Source organism: Telopea speciosissima, chromosome 7 (assembly GCF_018873765.1).
Source record: "Telopea speciosissima isolate NSW1024214 ecotype Mountain lineage chromosome 7, Tspe_v1, whole genome shotgun sequence".
NCBI classification, from domain to species: Eukaryota; Viridiplantae; Streptophyta; class Magnoliopsida; order Proteales; family Proteaceae; genus Telopea; species Telopea speciosissima.
In genome coordinates this window covers 56,562,553-56,584,049 of record NC_057922.1, presented here as the reverse complement: position 1 = coordinate 56,584,049, position 21,497 = coordinate 56,562,553, and the positions used below count along the sequence as shown (strand labels likewise).

Sequence of the window (21,497 nt, the reverse complement as noted above, 5' to 3'; positions counted from 1 at the left end):
CTGAATCAGAATATTGAAGGCAAAAGTCCCCCAATTTTTACCGTTTCGGGCCGATTCAAGGGTTTTCTGAACCGATTCTGACCGGTGCCGATACGATCTGAATCAGGAATCGGCAGTGACCGATTCCGTCACCGATTTCTGGTTTTAAAACCCTGGTCATAACTGTCAATCAAACAAACATAAACACTAACAAAACCCTTTCCTGAAGAGAAGCAGAATCTGTGTTTTGTGCTGAGAGAAGCAGAAGAGGGGGAAAGATGAGTGGTAGGCAAGGGCCACCAAAGCATCAAAACAAGTACGGATGGAAGCCTAACGCCGGACACAAGAAGAACGAAACGGTACTTAATCCATCATAATTCCCTTATTTCTCCTTTTCTCTATTGATTACTGGTGAATGATGAATCAATTAAGAACTTTCTTCTCTTTCAACAATAGGAAGTTGGAGGAACGCTAAGACCTTACTCGGAGATCACTGGCGTCTGTGCTCGCTGTAAAGGCCAGATTGAATGGAAACGCAGGTTTCGCTCTCTGTCTATGTTCAAACTTCACACAAACGCACTTATTTGAAATGGGCACACCTTCACTGGTTCACTGATGACTTATAATAATTAATTTTACTTTAAGGTACGGGAAATACAAGCCCCTTGTCGAGCCTGCTAAGTGGTATGACATTTTTCTTTTCGTTTCGTTGTTTTCTTTATAAAATGTGTGCTATAGATTTGATGTCTCTGCTAATTTTAACTTTTGAGGTATGTTGTGGTGTACTTCCAATTGAATTTGACAGTCAACGATGTTCGAAGCGGGCTGTCCGGCAGGCTTACCATAATCTCTGCCCTGGTTAGTTCATGTTTGGGGCTAAAGAAAGCAAAAGAAAATCCCTACTGAGTTTTTAACTTCGTCGATTATTTAGTTAACACTTAACATTAAATTTTTATCCCCTCGTTTGGTGCAGCTTGTGCCAAAGATCAAAAAGTGTGTGCTAAGTGTTGTTGCCATGTTGATCGGACAGTTGGAAGGTTGTGATACTGATTAGTGGATGAACAACCAGCTTTTTAAATTAATCTTCTTCTTGTAAAGAAAGGAATTAAGTCACTCAGTTCATCACGTTATGTTTGGCAGGGACTGTTCAGAAGTAGAGGCTGAGCAAAAGGCACTTGAGGAGGTTATTATTTACTTTTCTACTTTAGTTGTTTTTAAGCTTTTCTGTCACCTTCTCTGGTTGGGGGTTGGGGGTTTCTTTGGGGGGGGGGGGGATGCTCATTTTACTTTTGTAATCAGGCAATTAACAGGTTTGATGCTTTATTTCAGGCCATAAAAAATGCACGGGAGAGGGATCGGAGGACACTATTACGTGCTGTAAGATTTTAAATATTTTGCGAGTTGTCTGCCATACTTGAAATTTTTCTGGGGCTAGTAATGCAATTTTGGTTTCATATATAGAATGGAAGAATTAAGTGAGATAACATAGGACAACTCTGCAAGTAGAGAAGGCTATTACATTTTCATTGTTATAAGGAATAAGGATACTTTGCTTGAGGTAGTAGTATGCAAACATTATTTATTTGATTGGTCTATATATTTGAAGTAAAAATTCAGAAAAAGAAGTATTTGAAGCATGAATATAAGTGACACCGTATGGTGCGTCTCTGCACGGATAGTGTTCGGCTACTTATTGGTTAGAAGATGTTACTAGATTTATACTACAAACACCTTTCCTTCGAAGGAGGTAGTCAACCATGGCTTTAGAGTATTTTGATGTTCTTACGTCTCATCATTATCTATTCCATAGTGTAAGAATATTATTCACCTTCATGGTTTAATATCAAAAACCATATATCATATCATCATTGTGAATTGTACGTGGCTTAAAAGCTCCATGCTGCAATAGAGTCAACAGCAGATTCCTCTGGCTGACATCTCTATTTGCTAGAACTTTGCACCGCGTAAAGTGAAGAAGTTTGCGTGATATTGGTACTCTTTGATTCCAATTCATGTTCTATGTTCATCTTTCGTTTGCTTTAGCTCATGTAACTTCATTATGCGTCTTCTTTTCTAATACTGAATGATAATATCTTTTTCCCCTGATCTTTCCTTTCCTAAATGTCGAAGAAGACTTTCATGGCACAGAGCTACTTTTGGAGTCGGGGGGAAATGTACATTTTTAAAAGGAAAATAAGAAACAGAAAGTATACGTATTTTTTTTTTTCTTTTACGAGGGATTATGGCTTTGTTGTCAAAACTGGGTCCACCCAAATCTCACTACCATCCCCCCCCAAAAAGAAGAATTTATTTTCACTGTCTAGACCCTTGGTCTAAAGTCTCTAAGCGAGAGTGAATAATTAAGAAATATGTTGACAATTGGGTAGATTTCCTTCGCCAGGGTTTTGGTTGAGGCTTTGATTGGACTATTGTGAAGGAAGTTTTGCAATTAAAAAAAAAATGAAGAGCCGAAAAGGAGTGTTCCTGGGTAACTTTTATGAGTTTAAGGTAGCATCATGTAAATGATGGATCTAGATCTCAAAATGAACTTTGCAGTAAGAAAATTATAATGCTCTTGAAAGAATGAGGAACTTATCAGTCAAGAGAGGGAACATAAAATTCTGCACTTTATTATATGCATTAATTTCCATGCAAAATAAACAATCCATTATAACCAGTTAACTATGCATTAATTTCCATGCAAAATAAAAATCCTTTATAACCAGTTAACCACAAACTTATCTCCTTCTTATTTTTCAAAATATAGAAAGTAACTCATAAATCTGAAGTCTGGACTAATTGGGACATAAAGGTCTATTTGATGCATTTCCATTATGTTTTATTCCACCTGAACATTCTCTACTGTTCCAGGAACTGTGAAACAAATTAAACACAACCTCTCTAGACTGGGTTTAGGCAATGGAGCCAGATTGAACTGGTGTGGGTATCTCAATTGTCTATTCATACTGAATAACATATTGGCTAGGAATAGGGCTCAAGCAACAGAGCTGGTTGGTCTTATGAAGGCCAATGAAAGTCTATCAATTGAACTACCCCATTTTTTATTTGTTTTTTGTTTAACTTGCCCAGATGAGATTCCAATAGAAGCATGGAAAACTCTAGGAGGTTGTGGGCATATTGGTTAACCAATCTATTTAACAGAATTTTGATTACAAGGAAGATGCCAGATGAATGGAGGAGATGCATTGTAGTCCTAATAATGTAGTCCTAGATAGGTAGGAGACCTACTAGGAGCCAGACAATAGGATCAATCGCAAAAGGGGTTACTGGTTCGAATGGACAGCACTAGGATTTAGGTTAATTCTAGGGTTTGGGATGGGAATTTGGGAAAGGGGTTTATAGTGTATTAATGGGCAGGTCTAGGGGGTCAATATGGTATAAAAATATTAGGGTTTGGAAGGGTTCTAAAATTCTGCAGTTGGGCAGAATCGAGTTGCAGGTTTTCTAGGTTCAATGGAGTGGAGGAATGGAGGGGTTACAGTGGAGACTAAGGGCTAGGGTTAGGGAATGATGTGGGGAATGTAGGCTGGAAGTAGGGTTTGAAAGTGAAGGCTAGATCTAGAGTTATGGGGAAGTCCTAGTGGAGATAGGAATGCAGGTTTAATGGAGAAATTAGGGTTGATGGATGGAGGGGGGTGTGGATTAGGTTAGAGGATGAAGAGGGGAAGGATATATGCAGGAAATTAAAACTACTTATTGGTTTGATCTCCTTCAAAGGCAGCAGCAGCAGCTTGAAGAAGCTCGATTGAATAAGAAGAAGGACCTCCCGATCTACAAGATGCAAGGAGTCGATCGGAGTCCACCAATCCCTTCACCTTGATATTACCCACAAGGTAGCCTTGATATTACTCACAAGGTTCACTCAACAGAGTAGAGCAGCAGCTATGACAGCAAACAAAAGCTTTTTCATTAATTAAATTCGTATGTAATGCTGGCCTCCCTTACAAACTTATATAGAAGACTCAAAAATAGACTTAGACATTAAAAAGGAATGGCCTAACCCTATCCCTAACCTATTGGGTAACTTAAACCAACTAGGTAACTAAAATACTAAAAGAAATAGACTCAAAACATGGCTGGACTTATAGAGTCCTAATCCAGCCCAACTTACATCACATAACCACTTAAGTTGTCACATGACCACTTAACCAAGTCACATGATCACTTAAATTGAACCAATTGGATGCAACCAATTTGAACCGGTTCAATTAAAAAACATAAAAATAAACTAAGTATTGGGCTAATCCCGTATACAACCTATATACCCATATTTTAGGCCCATAAAAGTGGCCTATTACATTAGAAACCCATGGGATCAAAGGCCCAACATGTATGTAACCCAACCCTAGACTTATTCCTGATAAAATAAGCCCATTTGGGTGATGAATTTGCATCACCTAATCTACAAGAATAAAGGTTATATCCAAAATTGGATTAACCATAGAAGCATAAAGCAATTTAGTATACAATGAAACTTTAGGAGAAGGTTATTGAAGCCCGTCTGAGAAGAGACTCATATCTTGGTGAACCAATTTGGCTCTATGTCAAGTAGATCCACGACAAAAGCTATCTACTTATTGAAGGGGCTCATGGAAAGATATAGAGATAGCAAGAAGGATCTCCAATAACCTAGAAAAAGCCTATGACTGAGTCCCTAGAGATTTAATCCGGCAAGTTCTGGTGAAGAGAGGTAATGTAATTCTAGATGGCTAGAATACCAACTAGAACCAATAACCAGGATCTGCTTTGGATTGGGAAAATCGGCTAGGTCAAATAATGTGAAATTGTGAAATTAGGGTTAGGGTTTGATGGGACTTAGGGTTAGATGTTAGGGTTAAGTTAGGAGAGTGTGGATTATATGGGAGAGAAGAGATGCTGAAAGTTATAGTTAAATCAGATGACTAAATCTTATTGAGGACTCCTAGTAGAAGTAGGATTGAAGGGTAAAAGGGTAATTTCAAACAATCGTCTGGGTGGATGGTAATGAAATTTGAATCAAGTCTCTCTTTGGGTTTGAGGAAGATTCAATCAAAATTTCAGCAGGTTCTAACGGTTAGATTTGGCTGGGCAGAATTCTCGGGAAAATCACCTAGCATGTGACCTTCTAGAAGGGAAGAAGAATAATTGCAGAATTTCAAGTTCAGACTTGTTGTTTGAATTTTTGAAAATATCTTGAACCTTGCAGAGAAATTCCAGCAACTGAATATGTTTCTTCAAGAGATTCGGCTATGGCAGAATTGCAACTTGAATGGAGCTTGATTGGAGAACGATGGAAGGTGTTGGGGAAGGGGATGGCTATCTCAGCTCACCTTGGGCATCTGACCCAACCTATCTCAGGATTTTTGACAAAGGCTAAAGCCAATATTTCATTAATCAAATTCGTGTGTAATGCTGGCCTCCCTTAAAAACATATATAGAAGACTCAAAAATAGACTTAGACACTAAAAAGGAAAGGCCTAACCCTTAACTAATAAGGTAACCTAAATTGACTGGGAAAGTGAAATAATAAAAAAAATAGACTCAAAATAGGACTCTAACTAAACTAAGGAAGTAAATCCCGTTTTCCTATTTTCTACACATATTTTAGGCCCATTCAATTGACCAATTACAAAATAAACCCATGGAATCAAAAGCCCAACACCTATATAACCCAACCCAAAGTTTTTTCAATAAAATAAGCCCTCTAAGTGACTTGTTAACATCAAGAGGGTTGTCGAGTAAATATGTCGATGTAATTAAAGATATGTATAAGGGTGTGGTGACTAGTGTGAGATATGTGGGAGGTCAGGGTAAGGAATTCTCAATTATGATTGGGTTACATCAGGGATCAACCTTAAGCCCTTATTTATTTGCGCTTATCATGGACGATCTAACCAAGAGCATTCAAGATGAGGTCCCATGGTGTATGCTCTTCGCTAATGATATTGTTTTGGTAGATGAGGCCAAAGCAGGGATTAACGCCAAGTTAGAGCTATGGAGATCAACCTTGGAAACAAAAGACTTTAAAATTAGTAGAACGAAGACAGAGTATATGATGTGTAATTTTAGTTATACTACGATGGATATAGACATGGTACAAATTGAGGAAAGAGAGTTACCGCAAAGTGACATAGAGGATGATGTTTCACAAATAATTAAAGTGTAGGTTTGAATAGTCAAACTAGGAGCCAAATAACCAGGATCTGATATGAACAGTAATTTGGGTAGGTCAAAATAGGTGATTTGGTCAATTAAGGTTAAGGTTTAGTGGAAGTTAGGGTTTGATGGTAGGGTTAGGTCAAGTTGATGTAGGGGAGTCTTCTAGTGAAGGTTACGTTAAGTTTTGATGGATGGAAGTAGGCTGGAATGAATTGGCAGCAAGGTTAGGGTTAGGGTTTGGGTTTTTGAAAAGAGGAGAAGAGGGATTTCTAGGGTTTAGGATGGTCAGATGAGGGAGCAGCTTGGATCAAGTTTCCTATTGAGGGAGGGGAATATTCGATCCAAAATTTGGGGTGTTTTAATGGCTGGTTAGGTCTGTGCAGAATTTAGACCTTGGGAAAATTGAAACAAAAAAGGGGAAATTTAGGGTTTGGACTGTGAGAGGATTAGAAGAAAAATTGTTGGGGATGGGGATGATTCAAACTTACTGTTGTTGCAGAATTTCCTTGGCAGCAGCTTGTTTGATTGTAAAACTTGAATAAAAATCAAAACCATGGTTCGAAAACTCATCTCGACCAGGTCGAGATTCTCGAGATCTTGGCTAGACGGTGCTTTTTTTTTTTTGGGTTTCGGAATGATGTTTTGATGGGCAGTTGCCATAGTTGGCTCCGAAACTTTAAGGGATGCTTGTTTTAGGCTTAATAAACATATTTAAATCTTCAAATTGAAAAAAAAAAAAAAACACCCAATTTGGTGTTTTGGATTTGGACCCTTGGTTGGCAGTAAAAGCCGAACCCTTAATGTAATATTGCCTATTCTACACATTGTTTGAATGATATGAGACATAATTGGTAAGTAAAACAAGTAATTTATGCAATAATGGATGAAGACACATAATATTGAATAATTATCTAAGAAATAATTCAAAGACTTAAAGTTTCTACTATAAACCACAAGATTCAGTGAAGTGTTTGCCGTGCATATTACATAGACACCCAACCGAAGTACAATGAATATAATACATAAGTCATAGACACCTTAGTACACTAGTCTTCCACATATCAACTTCCAAGTCCCAAGAATACAATACTATGAGTACTAAGGAGGTTGAGATTTCTCAAAATATTCGAAATTTTGGTCGAGTTATTCGAAACTGTGCATATTTTATGTCTCGTATGTCATCTCGTCTCGAGAAGCTCGAGATTCTTGAGATATTCGAGATCTCGCCAAGTTTTTGAACTATGATCAAAACTTGAACTAAAACTTGAATAAGAGCTTCAAAAGAACCACCAGGGCTTCCCACCACAAGGTGTCAATCGGATCAAACACCGAGTCCTTCAAATGATCCACTTGGGCTTCACCCCGTCGATTGGATCAAACACCAATCCCACTAGCCTTGATGAAACACAAGACAAAAATCATCAATGGAGAAGAAGAGCAATAAAAAGCTTTTCAATAATATCAAAATTCGTGTTCAATACTTGTCCCCCCTACAACCTTTATAAAAGACTCAAAACTAGACTCCTACACTAAAAAGGAAAGGCCTAACCCAATCCTTAACCTATTAAGTAACTTAAACTAACTAGGAAACTGAAATAGACTCAAAATAGAGTCCTAATCCATCCCCACTAAACACTAAAAAGAAAACTACTAAAATCACTTAAATTGAACAACTGGTTGAACCAACTTGGACCCGGTTCAATTTAAAAACAAAAAACTTCAAAAATAAAATTAAGTACAGAAACTAAACTGACTAATTCCGTATTCAACCTAATTACCCATATTTTAGGCCCATAAAAATGGCCTATTATATAGAAAATCCATGGGATCAAAGGCCCAACATGTATATAACCTAACCCTAGACTTATTCCTAATAAAGCAAGTCTATTTCGGTGATGAATCTGTATGGAAGTGGGTTGGATGAAGTGGAGAGGTGCGTCTGGAGTGCTATGTGATTGTCGGATTCCTTTAAAACTTAAAGGGAAGTTCTATAGGACTGTTGTACGACCGGCTATGATGTATGGGGCAGAATGTTGGGCAGTTAAGAAGTTTCATATTGGGAGGCTTTGTATAACTGAGATGCAGGTGTTAAGATGGATGTGCAGAAAAACTAGGAAGGATAAAGTAAGGAATGAACGTATTAGAGCTGACTTTGGAGTTTCCCCGATCAATGACAAGCTTTGAGAGAGTCGGTTGAGATGGTATTCTCATGTTCAACGGAGGCCTAGGGATGCCCCAGTAAGGAGTGATATGATTTCGATTGAAGGAGCTAAAAGAGCTAGGGCAGGCCTAAATGACCATAGGAGAAGTTCTGAGGAAGGACATGCATAGTCTAGGTCTTGTGCTAAGTATGACCTCGGCTAGAGCCTATTAGAGGGCAAGGATCCATGTAGCAGGCCCCATTTAGCTGAGATTCTCCTGACTTGCTGGGCTGTGCCTCTTTGCTCTAACTTTCATTTTTCATTTTTCTTTTTATTTTCTTCTTTCATGTGTCATTTTCCATTTTCCATTTCTCATCTCATTTCCCATTCCTCTTTTCACTTCTCTTCATTCCCGTTTTTGGTGTAGACCACATTTTTCCTTTCTCTGTTTTGTTTGGATCCATGTAGCTGACCCTATTAAGTTGGGATAAGGCCGAGTTTGTTGTTGTTGTTGCTGAACTTGCCCAAACAGAGAACCACTTGAAAGTTGGAGAGCTTTGTCCAGTTATCAAATCCATGGTGTGTACAAGGTGTTTAGCCCCCACCCCTCTCTTGTGGGATCATTTGTTCCAAATGTAAGGGAACTGCACTACAAACAACCTGTGTGTTAGTTCATCACAGCATTTGAATCTATGTCTGATGATGCCTACCTTAAAGCCTCAGTTGTTTCATTCGTCATTTTGGTGGCACGCTCTTATTTCAAGGGATGAAGAAAGATGAAGGTGAAGATATTTATTTAATTCTCTGAATAAATTATTCGGCCAGTCCGAATAATATGAATTATTTAGCCGAATCCAAAACAGAGCCTATGATTCAGGAAAAGTCGCAAATCTTTTTATATACCGTGAATAATTTGCCCAGACCGAATTCTATGATAATAATTCGGGAATTATTAAAAGGCAGGAAAACCCCCTTTACAGTTTTGTAGGGTATAGGGTTTTTAGCTGTTCAACTTTGTCTTGAACCATTGTTCACTTGTTGCAGGGTCGAGGACTCGATCGTGATATGCAAACCCTCTTCCCTCTCCCTCTGTCTCTGAGACCCCGACTCTTCAACTGAGGCAGTGCTGTATGATGTTCGACGTTCAGATTTCTCCTGGAGTTGTCAATATCTTGGCTGGAAAAAGGTCATAATCTGTCGTTTGAATAATTCCAGAGTTGTTAATCGTTATCATGTTCCACAGGGGCATCTGAGATATCTTTTTTCCAATCAATCATAGACTTTAGACGAAATCAGGTCAGGTTTTCCTGCACTGTGCTTCTGCAACTGCAAACAACCGTTTTGACTTTTCACATTCACCCACCTCAAGCTTTGGAAGCTCCTGCGATGACCCTTCTTGTTGGATGACCTGCAAATACAACGTCTGATCCCAAATCGTCTGGTTCTGCAATCAGGTATCTGCCACATTTCTTGCTTTCACTTTTTCCTTCACATCCCCTGTTTTGCAATCAATCTCGTTCTCAATTTTTTTTTTTAATTGGCTTTTTGGGTCATTGGAGAAAGTACCCAGATGGGAAATGGACTGGACTTGAGAAATGGCATGGAAATGAAGTGGATTTGAGAGAGAGAGAGGATTCCGATCAGAATCAGAGGTTGCGAACATTGGATTCCGATCTGAAGTTTCAGTAATGGGTTTCTGTTTTATGTTTCATGGATTTTCCTTTCCCTTCGCAATTTTGTGGAACGCTGTTTTTGAATCTGTCTTCGACTGATAGGTTTCTTTATATAGGATTCCTGTTATTCTGCTTGCCAATTGCGACATAAGCTATGGTACTGGGCATTTCATCATCCAGCTTAGAGTGAGATAGTTATAAGAAATTAGATGAAGGGCTAGTTGTATAAGCTTGCCATAGAAAATGTTTGATCTTGTACAGAAGAATTGAGACGTAATGATGCTGTAAATGTTTTATTGGGGATTGGGGGGTAAATTGTGGTGTAACTGTGCTCTTTTATTATCTGGTTGGGAGACAGGCGCCGAGCATCTTGATCCATGTGAAAAAAGGAGGAAGAGAGTGTTGCTGTAATTTGATCAAAATACGGTATTAAAATATGGCTGATGAAGGGAGATCCTACTGAATACTGTGAAGATTGAGGAGGGAACCAGTTTGCAATTGCTAAAGTTGAAGTAGAACTGAAGTGATATTACTATATATGACCTATAACTCCTACATGAAAGTCATGCCAAAGTTTAACTTGAGATCCCTGTAGGGAGATCCTATTGGTTACTGGGATGCTATGATTATGAATCTTTGTTATGCTTTGTGATTAATGAATCAAATGTCGTTCCAATTTGTATATCACTTGTATATTACAATCTTTGTTTTTTTGGTATAGACTTGTATATTACGCCCATATGATAATTGATTGATAATGTGAAACATAGATTACAATATTAAAAATAACATCCGAATTTTTGCCCGAAAGGTTTTTTGGTAAATGAATAATTCCCAAATCCGAATCCAATCCCAAATTTTGTTTTGCCTGCTTTTTTTGACCGGATCTTTGAATTAGCAAAACAAATTGTTTTGAATAACTCTCGATCCAAATAGTTTCCAAATCCAAATATGCTAAATATGGGTAGGGGGTACAGTGTTGTCAAAAAGGGTAGATTGGGTATTCCCCATCTCGTGATTAGCGTCAGATTCTTTGGCGCTAATATCGAGAGGGGATCCCCCCTCTTCCCTTTATTTTATTTGGTTTCCTTTTATGCCCCTGTACACAATCCCTCTATATATGTTATTATTCTTGGACTCTCTCATTCAACGAGAGTTCAGCCATTCTCTTGCTCTGTCTTCTCTTCTCTTCTCCTTTCTCATCTTCTTCTTCTTCTATTTCTCTGTTATTTACATGGTATTAGAGAGAATCTGATAAAGAAGAACACGCTTCCATTCCTTTCTTTCGGTCCTTTTATTACTTCCACAATCGACAGAAGAAGGTGGGATAAGACTCGATCAAGGTTTTGAAGACTTTTGGTTTCTTCTCTGCCGCAGGGGTGTCTTACCCCAGTTTTGAAGTTTTGAAGTTTTGAAGACTGCCATGATGATTTAAAGACATCGATAATCACTCAAACTTAGGTTTGATGTCTTTTACATTAGTTTATGGTTGATTGGATCAATTTTTTGGTCTGTTTTAAAGTCTTACTTTGATATCGTTTTTTAGATTGATTTTTTAGGGCTGTGATGCTGCTGGTTTGTTCTCAGTATTGCTGCGATATATGTTTAAATCGATTTTATCGATTTTTATGGACTGTGTGATGTTCGGTTCACCTGCTCCCACTTTCTGGTAATTTTTTGGTGGATGTGTAATGATCGGTTGATCTGCTACACACTTTTTGGTGGATTTTATGGACTGTTTTGTGATTCGGTTGACTTGCTCCATATATTGCTGGTGATTGCTTGAGGGCTGCTACTGTTTGTTTGGTATTTTCTTGGTGTTCTCTTTTTGGTGGCATTTATGGGTGAGACATCGAAGGATACAAAGCTGGTGACTGAGGTGGTATCCTCTTCGTCAAATTTCTTGACTTACAAGAATTTGGAAGGTAGTCAGAATTATCAGCAATGGCACAAGATTGTGTCCTTGATTCTCACAGGTAGAGGTGAGAAAAATCATTTGATTGGGAAGAATCCTGATAGCATGGATGCAACTACTTGGGAGATTACTGATGCCCATATCTTGGGACAGATGTTGAACTCTATGGAAAGTAATATCGTAGATCTTGTGACTCACATTGATACTGTTCAAGAACTATGGGATTATCTAGCTGTTTTTTCTGGACACAATAATCTCTCCAGGATTTATGAGCTGTCCCAAGAGTTTTATCAGGTTGATCGGAAGGGTTGTCCTATTACCCAACATTTTGCAGACTTTAAAAGAATTTACGAAGAATTGAATGCCTTGCCGCCCATTACATTTGATGTGACACAAATGCAACAACAACGTGAGCAATTGGCAGTTATGGGTTTCTTGGGTAGCTTGGGCCTAGAGTTTGAATCTATTCGATCTCAGATTCTTGGAGGTGTTACAGTTCCATCTCTTGCAGATACCTTTTCTTGGGTTCTACGTTTGTCTCGTGACACAACTAGATCCTCTTCTTCTAGTGATAGCACTGCTCTTGTCAGTAATGGCCGCGGTGGGGGTCGTCAACCTGCTAAAAATCCTCCCGCTACAATACCTGTTATTGCTCAAGATTCATCTGATAAGTCTGATAAATCTAGTTCTGTGAGGACTTGTCATCATTGTGGCAAACCTGGCTAGTACTGAACTAGCAGCCCCATTTGTCCCTATGGGGGACCGTTGTGTGACTTTGACCATGACAAAGGAGGAATATGCTCGCTACAGCCAGGGAAAGGCCTCTCAGGACATTTCTTTCACTGCTAATTTTGTTCAGACAGGTAATGCCACTGCGTGTCTCTCCACTTTTAGACCCTGGATTATTGATTCAGGGGCCTTAGACCATATGTCTGGAACCTCAGGTATCTTTTCCTCCTTACAGACCTCTAATTCTTGTGTTACTCTTGCTGACGGTTCCTTTGCTACAGTTAAAGGTACTGGTACTATTCAATCCACTTCTTCCTTGTCATTATCCTTTATATTGTATTCACCCAAATTTTCTTTTAATCTCTTGTCTGTTAATTAACTCACCAATGCCTACAACTGCTCCATAACCTTTTTACCTGATTCTTGTATTTTTCAGGATTTGCAGACGAAGAAGACAATTGGTAGAGGCAGGGTATCCGGGGGGCTATATCTTCTTGAGGACACACCTTCGGTTGCCTGTTCGAGTACATCCTCCCCTCATCAGATCCATTGTCGGCTTGGTCATCCTTCCTTGCAGAGTTTGCAGAAACTTTTTCCTAGTTTTCGTTCCCTTTCAGTTTTAAATTGTGAGTCGTGTCAGTTTGGAAAGCTTCACCATGTGAGTTATCTATCTCGTGTCAATAAACGGGTCACACATCCTTTTTCTTTAGTTCATTCTGATGTGTGGGGTCCTTGTCGTGTAACGTCTAAATTGGGCTTTAAATATTTTGTTACTTTTGTTGATGATCATTCTCATGTTACTTGGTTATATTTAATGAAATGTCGATCTGAATTGTTTTCCATATTTTTCTCATTTATTGCTGAAATTAAGAATCAATTTGGATGTTAGGTTAAAAGTTTGCGTAGTAATAATGCACGGGAATATTTTTCTACTCCCTTTTATGACTTTATGACCACTCGTGGAATCATTCATCAGTCTTCCTGTTCTGACACACCCCAACAAAATGGTGTGGCAGAAAGGAAGAACCGTTACTTGATGGAAGTTACTCGGTCCCTTCTCTTTGAAATGAAAGTGGACAAGTCTTTCTGGGCTGATGCAGTGTTAACTGTTTGTCATCTTATTAATCGTATGCCTTCTTCTCTTTTAGGTGGTGGCATTCCTTATGCTTTGTTTTTTTCCTTCTGAATCTCTTTTTACATTGCCACCACGTGTCTTTGGGTGTGTCTGCTTTATTCAAGACCATACTACGGGGCTATCTAAGTTAGATCTCAAAGCTATTAAATGCATTTTTGTGGGTTATTCTCGTGTTCAGAAGGGGTATCGGTGTTATTCTCCTGGTCTTCGTAAGTATTTTGTTACTGCTGACGTTTGTTTCTTTGAGTCTCAGTCTTATGTGGATGAACCTATTGTGGATCCTTCCTTGGATGAGGATATTCCTCTTTGTGTTATTCAGTCTCTTTTGCAGCCTCTTGTTATCAATGTTTACCGTCGTCATCCAAGGGAAGAAGCTGCTGCCCCCATCGATCCTCCATCTGATGCCGCGTCTTTGCCGTCTGCTGATCCTACCCCGCCCCTGTTTTGTCTGACTTGGACCAGCCCATTGCCCATCGGAAAGGTACACGTCAGTATGTTCAGCATCCTCTATCTTCTTGTTAACAGGAATAAAAACTAGAGTAAAGCTTGGAGGCTTTGATGATTAATGATCACCCCAAGCTCCTAATTCATATTAATAAAAATAGAGGACAGAATTACAAGTAAACAATGTGGGACTAAACCCACATAAGAATAAAACAGCAACATAAGAATAAAACAGTAAAAAAGGTCCAGAATACCCCCCACGGTATCTGGCCCATATAATCCAACACTTCTCATGTTTCTTATTTTGGTTATCTTCTACCTTTCAAACCTGTCTTTCCACTGTTGCATCTTGTTGGTTGAACCGCGGGTCAGAGAGAGGGAATAAAATAATGGAATGACTTGTATTAATGATAGAAAGGCCCCTCTATTTATAATAGAGGGGAAGTTACAAAATAAAGTAAGCTAGGCGATGTGGGACTAAAACCCACATAGCCGACATAAGCTAAATACACTTAATAACATAAAAATACCCCAAAAGGACTAGAATACCCCCTCGGTATTCTGGAGTACATATATTTTAACACTCCCCCTCAAGCTGGATTATACTAATATTAAAGAAAGAAGATCCAGCTTGGACTAAAGGAAAAAAGAACTCCACAACAATGCTAACATTCCACCTCAAGTTGGCGCATACAAGGTACTAATGCCCAACTTGAATAAAATGGGAAAAGATAAGTTGTAGTTGAATCCAGCTTCAAGATGAACGCAGCTCCCAAATAAACCTTCAAGAACTTGTAAAATTAGATCTTCAAAAGTTGGGCAGACTTGATCAGTAAACTTTCACCAATCTTCAGTAGCTGTCCAGTGATGAATCTCGGACTGATAATCTTGAAGATAAGTGACTAGGGTAGCGAGCAGATGTATCAGGCAGCAATAAAGAGCAAGCAGCGGAAAAACAACCCAACTGTAGAACCTCATATAGGCAGGCAATAACCAAACATCTTCAAAATTTTAAGACCACCCTCCCCCTTGCGGCAAACTCAACCCAATTACAAAGTAGATACCCATTGGCAATGGTGAAACCTCTGACCTTCTATGGTTTGCACCAAGTGTTCCTGCAAGTTCTGCTTTCTGCAATGGCTGCAGGTATACTGTATATAATCTCCCCCCTCACGTGTAATACAAGTGGACATAACAGGGATGATGTAAGATATAGGGCAAAACATAATATTCCAGAATTTTCCAAGAGCTGCCAAGGGTAATGGAAAAAGAAGAAATGGCAATGAAGAGAATACCATTAACTTCTAAGGTGGTTATGGGTTATGCCAAAGGGATGGTTTGGGAGGTGGTGAAGAAAAAAGCAGTGGAATAATGAAGTACAGAGTAAGTAATGCAACACATAAATCTCCAACCATCTTCAAACGATCAAACAAACACTTTTGATGGAAACTCCTGCAGGGGAGAAACTCTTAACTCTAATATTCAAATCTGACAAGTATACAGATCTGATTTGAAGTAAGGAAAGGCTCCATTCTTCAAGGCTTGATCAATCTTCAAACAAGGAGGAACAAGTGTGCAAAAACCCCAATGTATAAACTCCCACATGCTTAAAAGAACAAACGAAAATATCTGGACAGCAATGGATTGTAGAAGCTTCAACAAAAATTGGATCAGATCTGAATTAGTAACAATGCTAGGATTCAAGCTCCAAGGTGAGCCAGATATGGACCAGAAAAGCTTCACATAATTGAATAGGTTCGTAGTTGCAACCAAGAACCGTGGAACACACTGTTGTAGTCCCAAATAAACTGATCTCCAGGATAGCAGATTCGAATCTTCAAAAATGAAGGAAATTCGATCTCCAATGGTAGGAAACTCTGTCATAATAATAGGGCAGCAGGATACCACATAAAGGCAGCAGTAACATATCAACCGGTCATGGTTACAGAAGCCAAACAATAATACCAGCCATGTAGGTAGTAAAGCTCAAACTAACCAGCAAATGTAAGATAAATAACCAAATAGATCCATAGGTAGTTGAAGCAGCTAGCCATATAGGAACAAGTAAGAAAAATAGGTTGATAATTGGAGAAACCGAGCCATAAGAATGAACCTGAATTTTTCCAAAAAGAACTGATGAATGATGCTGAAATAGGGGCTGAATACTCCTATGATTTTTATAAAACTCCTCAAAAAATCAGCAATAGTGGACTGCCCTAACCCTTAGATTGATTATAGTCAGGGTTTTGGAAAAAACCCTGAAACGGAAGATCGATTGTAGGGAAGGGGGCTTCAACAAAGTGATGATGACTTGTTAAAGGTGATGTCTTCACCAAAAAATTGCAGAAAAATAGGGCAGCAGCTATCATGTGCAATAGACCTTTGTCAAGTCAGGAATAGTTGAAGTAGAATGTCCTTGATGGTAGAAACACCTCCCAAAAAACTCCAATAGCAGCAATCAACCCTAACCCTAAAATCGATATTTGGTAGGGTTTTGAAAAAACCCTGAAAAGAAGGATCGATTGGGGTTAGGGGTCTTCAAACACTTGGAAAGAGGCTGAAACTGAGGTCGAGTGATTCTTGTAAGTGGAGTAAGCATCCCTCCAAAAGGCAGCAAAAACTGAAACCTGTAACCCTAATGTCGATTTGAGTCAGGGTTTTAACAGGTAACCAAAAATAGCAGGTTGAGAAGATTTTGCTGTAGGTACAAATCCAGCCATCAGATAGTGGCCAAACTGAGGTCGATTAAGGCTGGTAGTAGTAGGAAATTATCCCTGAAAAATTAGCTGCATCTGACAAGGGAAGCCCCAAAATCGATTGGAGTCAGGGTTTTGAAAAAAACCTTGACAAGGTGAGATCGATTTAGGGATTGTGCCTGGAAAACTTAATAAAAGATGGAGAGACAGAAAAAAAGGGAAGTTAGGTTTTGGAGTAGGACAGAATAGGGCTGGAAAAGGCTGCATGGGGTGCTCCAAAATTGGAGGATCAGTTTTCATTAGGTAATAGAGATCTGATCTCCAAAGAAGGGGGGAACTCCAAATCGCAGATGTGGCTCCAGCAGGGTTTGAGCAGAATTTTTAATAAAAAGATAGAAAGGAAAGGGTGGGCAGCAACTAAGTCATCGATATTCTTAGTTTACCTTATTAGTGCTGCCCCTTTATAGGCTGAGAAGAAGAACAGGAGAAGGAGAAAACCGAGAAAGGGAGAAGAAGAGAGATCGATGGAGGAGAAGTAGGGAGAAATAGGGTTTTTTTCTTCTCTCTAACCTAGATCAGACCAGCTCTGATACCATGTTGGTTGAACCGCGGGTCAGAGAGGGAATAAAATAATGGAATGACTTGTATTAATGATAGAAAGGCCCCTCTATTTATTATAAATAGAGGGGAAGTTATAAAATAAAGTAAGCTAGGCGATGTGGGACTAAAACCCACATAGCCGACATAAGCTAAATACACTTAATAACATAAAAATACCCCAAAAGGACCAGAACACCCCCACAGTATTCTGGAGTACATATATTCTAACAAATCTCATCCTGTTCCTAAGACAATGGCAGAGGCATTATCTATTTTTGGCTGGAGGACAGCTATAGAAGACGAATTACAAGCTTTGAAACTTTGAAACATAACCACACTTGGGATCTTGTTCCATTACCCACTGGGAAGTCTGCAATTGGTTGTCGTTGGGTCTATGTAGTCAAGGTTAATGCTGATGGCTCTTTTGCTCGCTTGAAAGCTCATTTGGTGGCCAAAGGCTATGCACAGGTGTATGGTGCAGATTACTTGGATATATTTTCTCCAGTTTCCAAGCTATCCTCCTTTCGTCTCCGGATCTCTGTTGCCGCCTCTCATCGGTGGCCTATGCATCAACTGGATGTCAAGAATGCTTTCCTCCGCGGTGATCTGCAGGCAGAGGTGTATATGGAGCAACCTCCTGGGTTTGTTGCTCAGGGGGAGTCTGGGTTGGTTTGTAAATTGAAAATCATTGTATGGACTAAGACAGTCTCCGAGGGCCTGGTTTGGCCGCTTTACAGAGGTTGTATTTGAGTTTGGTTTGTCACGGTGTAATAGTGACTACTCTTTTTTCTCTCGTCAAACCAGTACGAGCAGAACTTATCTGATTGTATATGTTGATGACATCGTGATTATTGGTGATGATTCTACAGGAATTGATAGTTTGAAAACTCATCTACAACAGAGATTTCAGACTAAGGATTTGGGAAAATTGAATTATTTCCTAGTAGTTGAAGTGACTCACTCGAGGAAGAGAATATCTCTCTCACAGCGGAAGTAGACTCTTGATTTGCTTACGGAGACTAGTATGATAGGGTGTAAACCTCTTGATAATCCAATGGATCCCAATGTTAAACTTGTTGCAGATGAGGGAGATGCTCTTGATGATCCAGAAATGTACAGAAGGTTGGTTGGAAAACTGAATACTTGACATTCACTCGACTTGACATCTCATTTCCGGTCAGTGTTGTGAGTCAGTTCATGTCATCTCCTAGGACTCCTCATTGGGATGTTGTTATTCGGAATTTGAGGTATCTCAAGAAGGCTCCAGGACGTGGGTTACTGTATAGTAATCAGGGATATACACGAGATGAGGGATTTTCTGATGTAGATTGGGCCGGATCACCGATTGATCAGAGATCAACTACAGGTTACTGTATATTTGTTGGAGGTAACCTTGTCTCGTGGAAGAGCAAGAAACAAAGTGTGGTGGCTAGATCTAGTGCAGTGTCAGAATATCGAGCCATGACACATGCTACTTGTGAGCTGGTTTGGTTGAAGATGTTGTTGACTGAACTTGGGTTTGAGAATTCTACACTGATGTAGTTGGGGTGTGACAACTAGGCAGCAATACATATTGCCTAAAACCCCGTATTCTATGGGAGAACTAAACATATTGAGGTGGATTGTCACTTTGTGAGAGAAAAACTCCAACATGGCGTAATCTCTACAAAGTATGTCAAGACTGGAGAACAACTTGCTGATATTTTTACTAAGTCTCTAGGGAGTGGGTGGGTTGACTACATTTGTAACAGGCTGGGCATGATTGATATATATGCTCCAGCTTGAGGGGGAGTGTTAGAAAGGGTAGATTGGGTATTCCCCATCTCGGGATTAGCATTACATTCTCTGGCGTTAATATCGAGAGGGGATCCCCCCTCTTCCCTCTATTTTATTGGTTTCCTTTTATTCCCCTGTACACAATCCCTCTATATATGCTATTATTCTTGGACTCTCTCATTCAACAAGAGTTCAGCCATTCTCTTGCTCTCTCTTCTCTTCTCCTTTCTCCTCTTCTTCTTCTATTTCTTTGTTATTTACAAGTGTGAAAGGGATGATTTTTTATTATTTATTTATTTATTTTGGAGTGAAGGGTATGATGTTGAACTGAAGCATTTGCCTTCATGGAAGCCCTTCTGCATGAAGAGTTTCATTTTCCCACTCAAAATTTGAAATGTTCGACTTGCATTGTTCAGCTTGAGGTGTTTCAGGATTACATTCTGTGTCTCTTTCTTCCATTGATCTGTGTGAGGAAATATGAAATTTTCTTTAAATGCCTTTGGCACTTATATCAGAGTCTGTTGACTAGTTTTTTGTACTAATTTTCATTCTCAAGCATGGAAGTTCACACTGAAACCATGAATGAATGTTCATACTGAATCCAAATCATGGTTTCAAGGATCGGGATCAGATCTGATGGATTGCCCGATCTGGATTGGAAACAGCAGTCTACAATCCAGCCAATACTGGTCAATAATAGCCAATACCTGTGGAAATTGGTCAGAGTTTAGGCTGGATCAGCCAATCTGAATTGGGATCTGTGGCCACTGATCCGGTTTCCCATACTGTTCTGTACATCCTTGATCCAAATTAGTTTTAAACTATGCTTTAGATAACACTCAATCGATTAATACTGCATTTGTCTCTCTATTTTGAGACATCAGATAAAGAAAAACCTGAAAAGATCGGGATTTGCTTGAAATTGGACTAATTTTTTGTCAAAAAAGTATTAAGATGCTGCTGTGTCACTGAAACTAGGCAACATGCTCTAGTACTGTCCTTGCTTTGTTGCTTACTTGGATGTTTTATTGCAATAGATGAACAAAGGGAAAACTCAAACAAAAACGTCGAGCAACGGAGAAAGAAAAGTAGAATTATTTCCTGCAGCGTCCCTCGATCAGTATGCTGAACTCAGTATTGAGCAACAAGAAGAAGAAGAAGATGATGATGATGAGGACCAGATATGTAATTGACATATGGGAACAATCGTTGACAGCTTTGGTAGGTCAGTTTTTATACATCTTTTCTTTAATGCATTGTGATGAAGATGCCTGTAAGATTAGTACTAGCCTTAATGAATCTGTTGAATTCAGTAAAGAGCAGGAAAAGGCAGTGGACCAGATATGTAATTGAGAGATGGGAACAATCTCTTGACAGTTTTGGTATGTTAGTTTTTATACATCTTTTCTTGAATGCACTGTGATGATGCAGGTGCCTTCAACTCTATGTTTATCAATAAAGGCCCTGTTTGCTGCTCAGCCCACATAAAAAGGCCTTCCTGGATAGCCTACATATCTTCAATGTGGCAGCTTAGTTGGGCTTCAAATTTAGTGGATACGTAGATCCCAAGGTGTCCTGCTACATATCAAATGTCAGCCCAAATGGAGTTTGCCAAGTGGCAATACCTTTTGGTTTTTTGTTTTTTTTTGTGTGTGTGATAAGAAGAGAATTTATATTATAAAAGGAGGGGAGATTTACATCAGAGCGATCAGGATCGTCTCCAGGGAGCAAGGAACGCCCAGGGTGCTGCCAGCCGTTGGGCTGTGTTGCATACATCTCTAGGCATGCGCTGAGATGTGTGCAGCACAGCTCAACCCTGGCTGCCCCCTGGCTGCACCCTGGGCACACTCCTCCCTGGAGACGATCTAAATTCAAGAGGGGTTGTCTAATGGTTAGCGTCTCTGCCACTACAGAATGAGTGCTCCAGATAAACTCTGAGAATCTAGAGAGAGTATCCTTGAGTATCACAGAAAATTCCGATGGAGAAGGACCAGGATTGCCAAGACTAGAACCATCCACATTAGACTTAACGTAAGGATAAGGTAAGGATAGGGAGGGGGGCTTCCAACGGATGTGAATAGGACTAGTGAAGCCTTGACCTCTGAATCTGATAATAAGCTGCAGCAAAAGAGGATGATCGTCTCATAAGAGAGGATGCATTAAGCAATATATTCTTAAAGACAACTTCTGTATATGCAATCCATAAATGCCAAATGATGCTAGCCATTAGGCTGATGAATTTTGTTTTTG

General features: G+C 39.3%; 1 protein-coding gene across 1 annotated transcript; it reads left to right on the top strand.

Moving 5' to 3' along the window:
• The first annotated feature begins 214 nt into the window (after positions 1–214).
• On the top strand, positions 215–20,673 carry LOC122666845. Its single transcript, XM_043862935.1, has 8 exons — positions 215–338; positions 436–518; positions 625–663; positions 785–837; positions 953–1,016; positions 1,120–1,162; positions 1,309–1,356; positions 20,285–20,673. Exons 1-8 carry the CDS (start codon positions 258–260, stop codon positions 20,438–20,440), a joined length of 567 nt encoding a protein of 188 aa, XP_043718870.1. The 5' UTR covers positions 215–257; the 3' UTR covers positions 20,441–20,673.
• Positions 20,674–21,497: the final 824 nt, after the last annotated feature.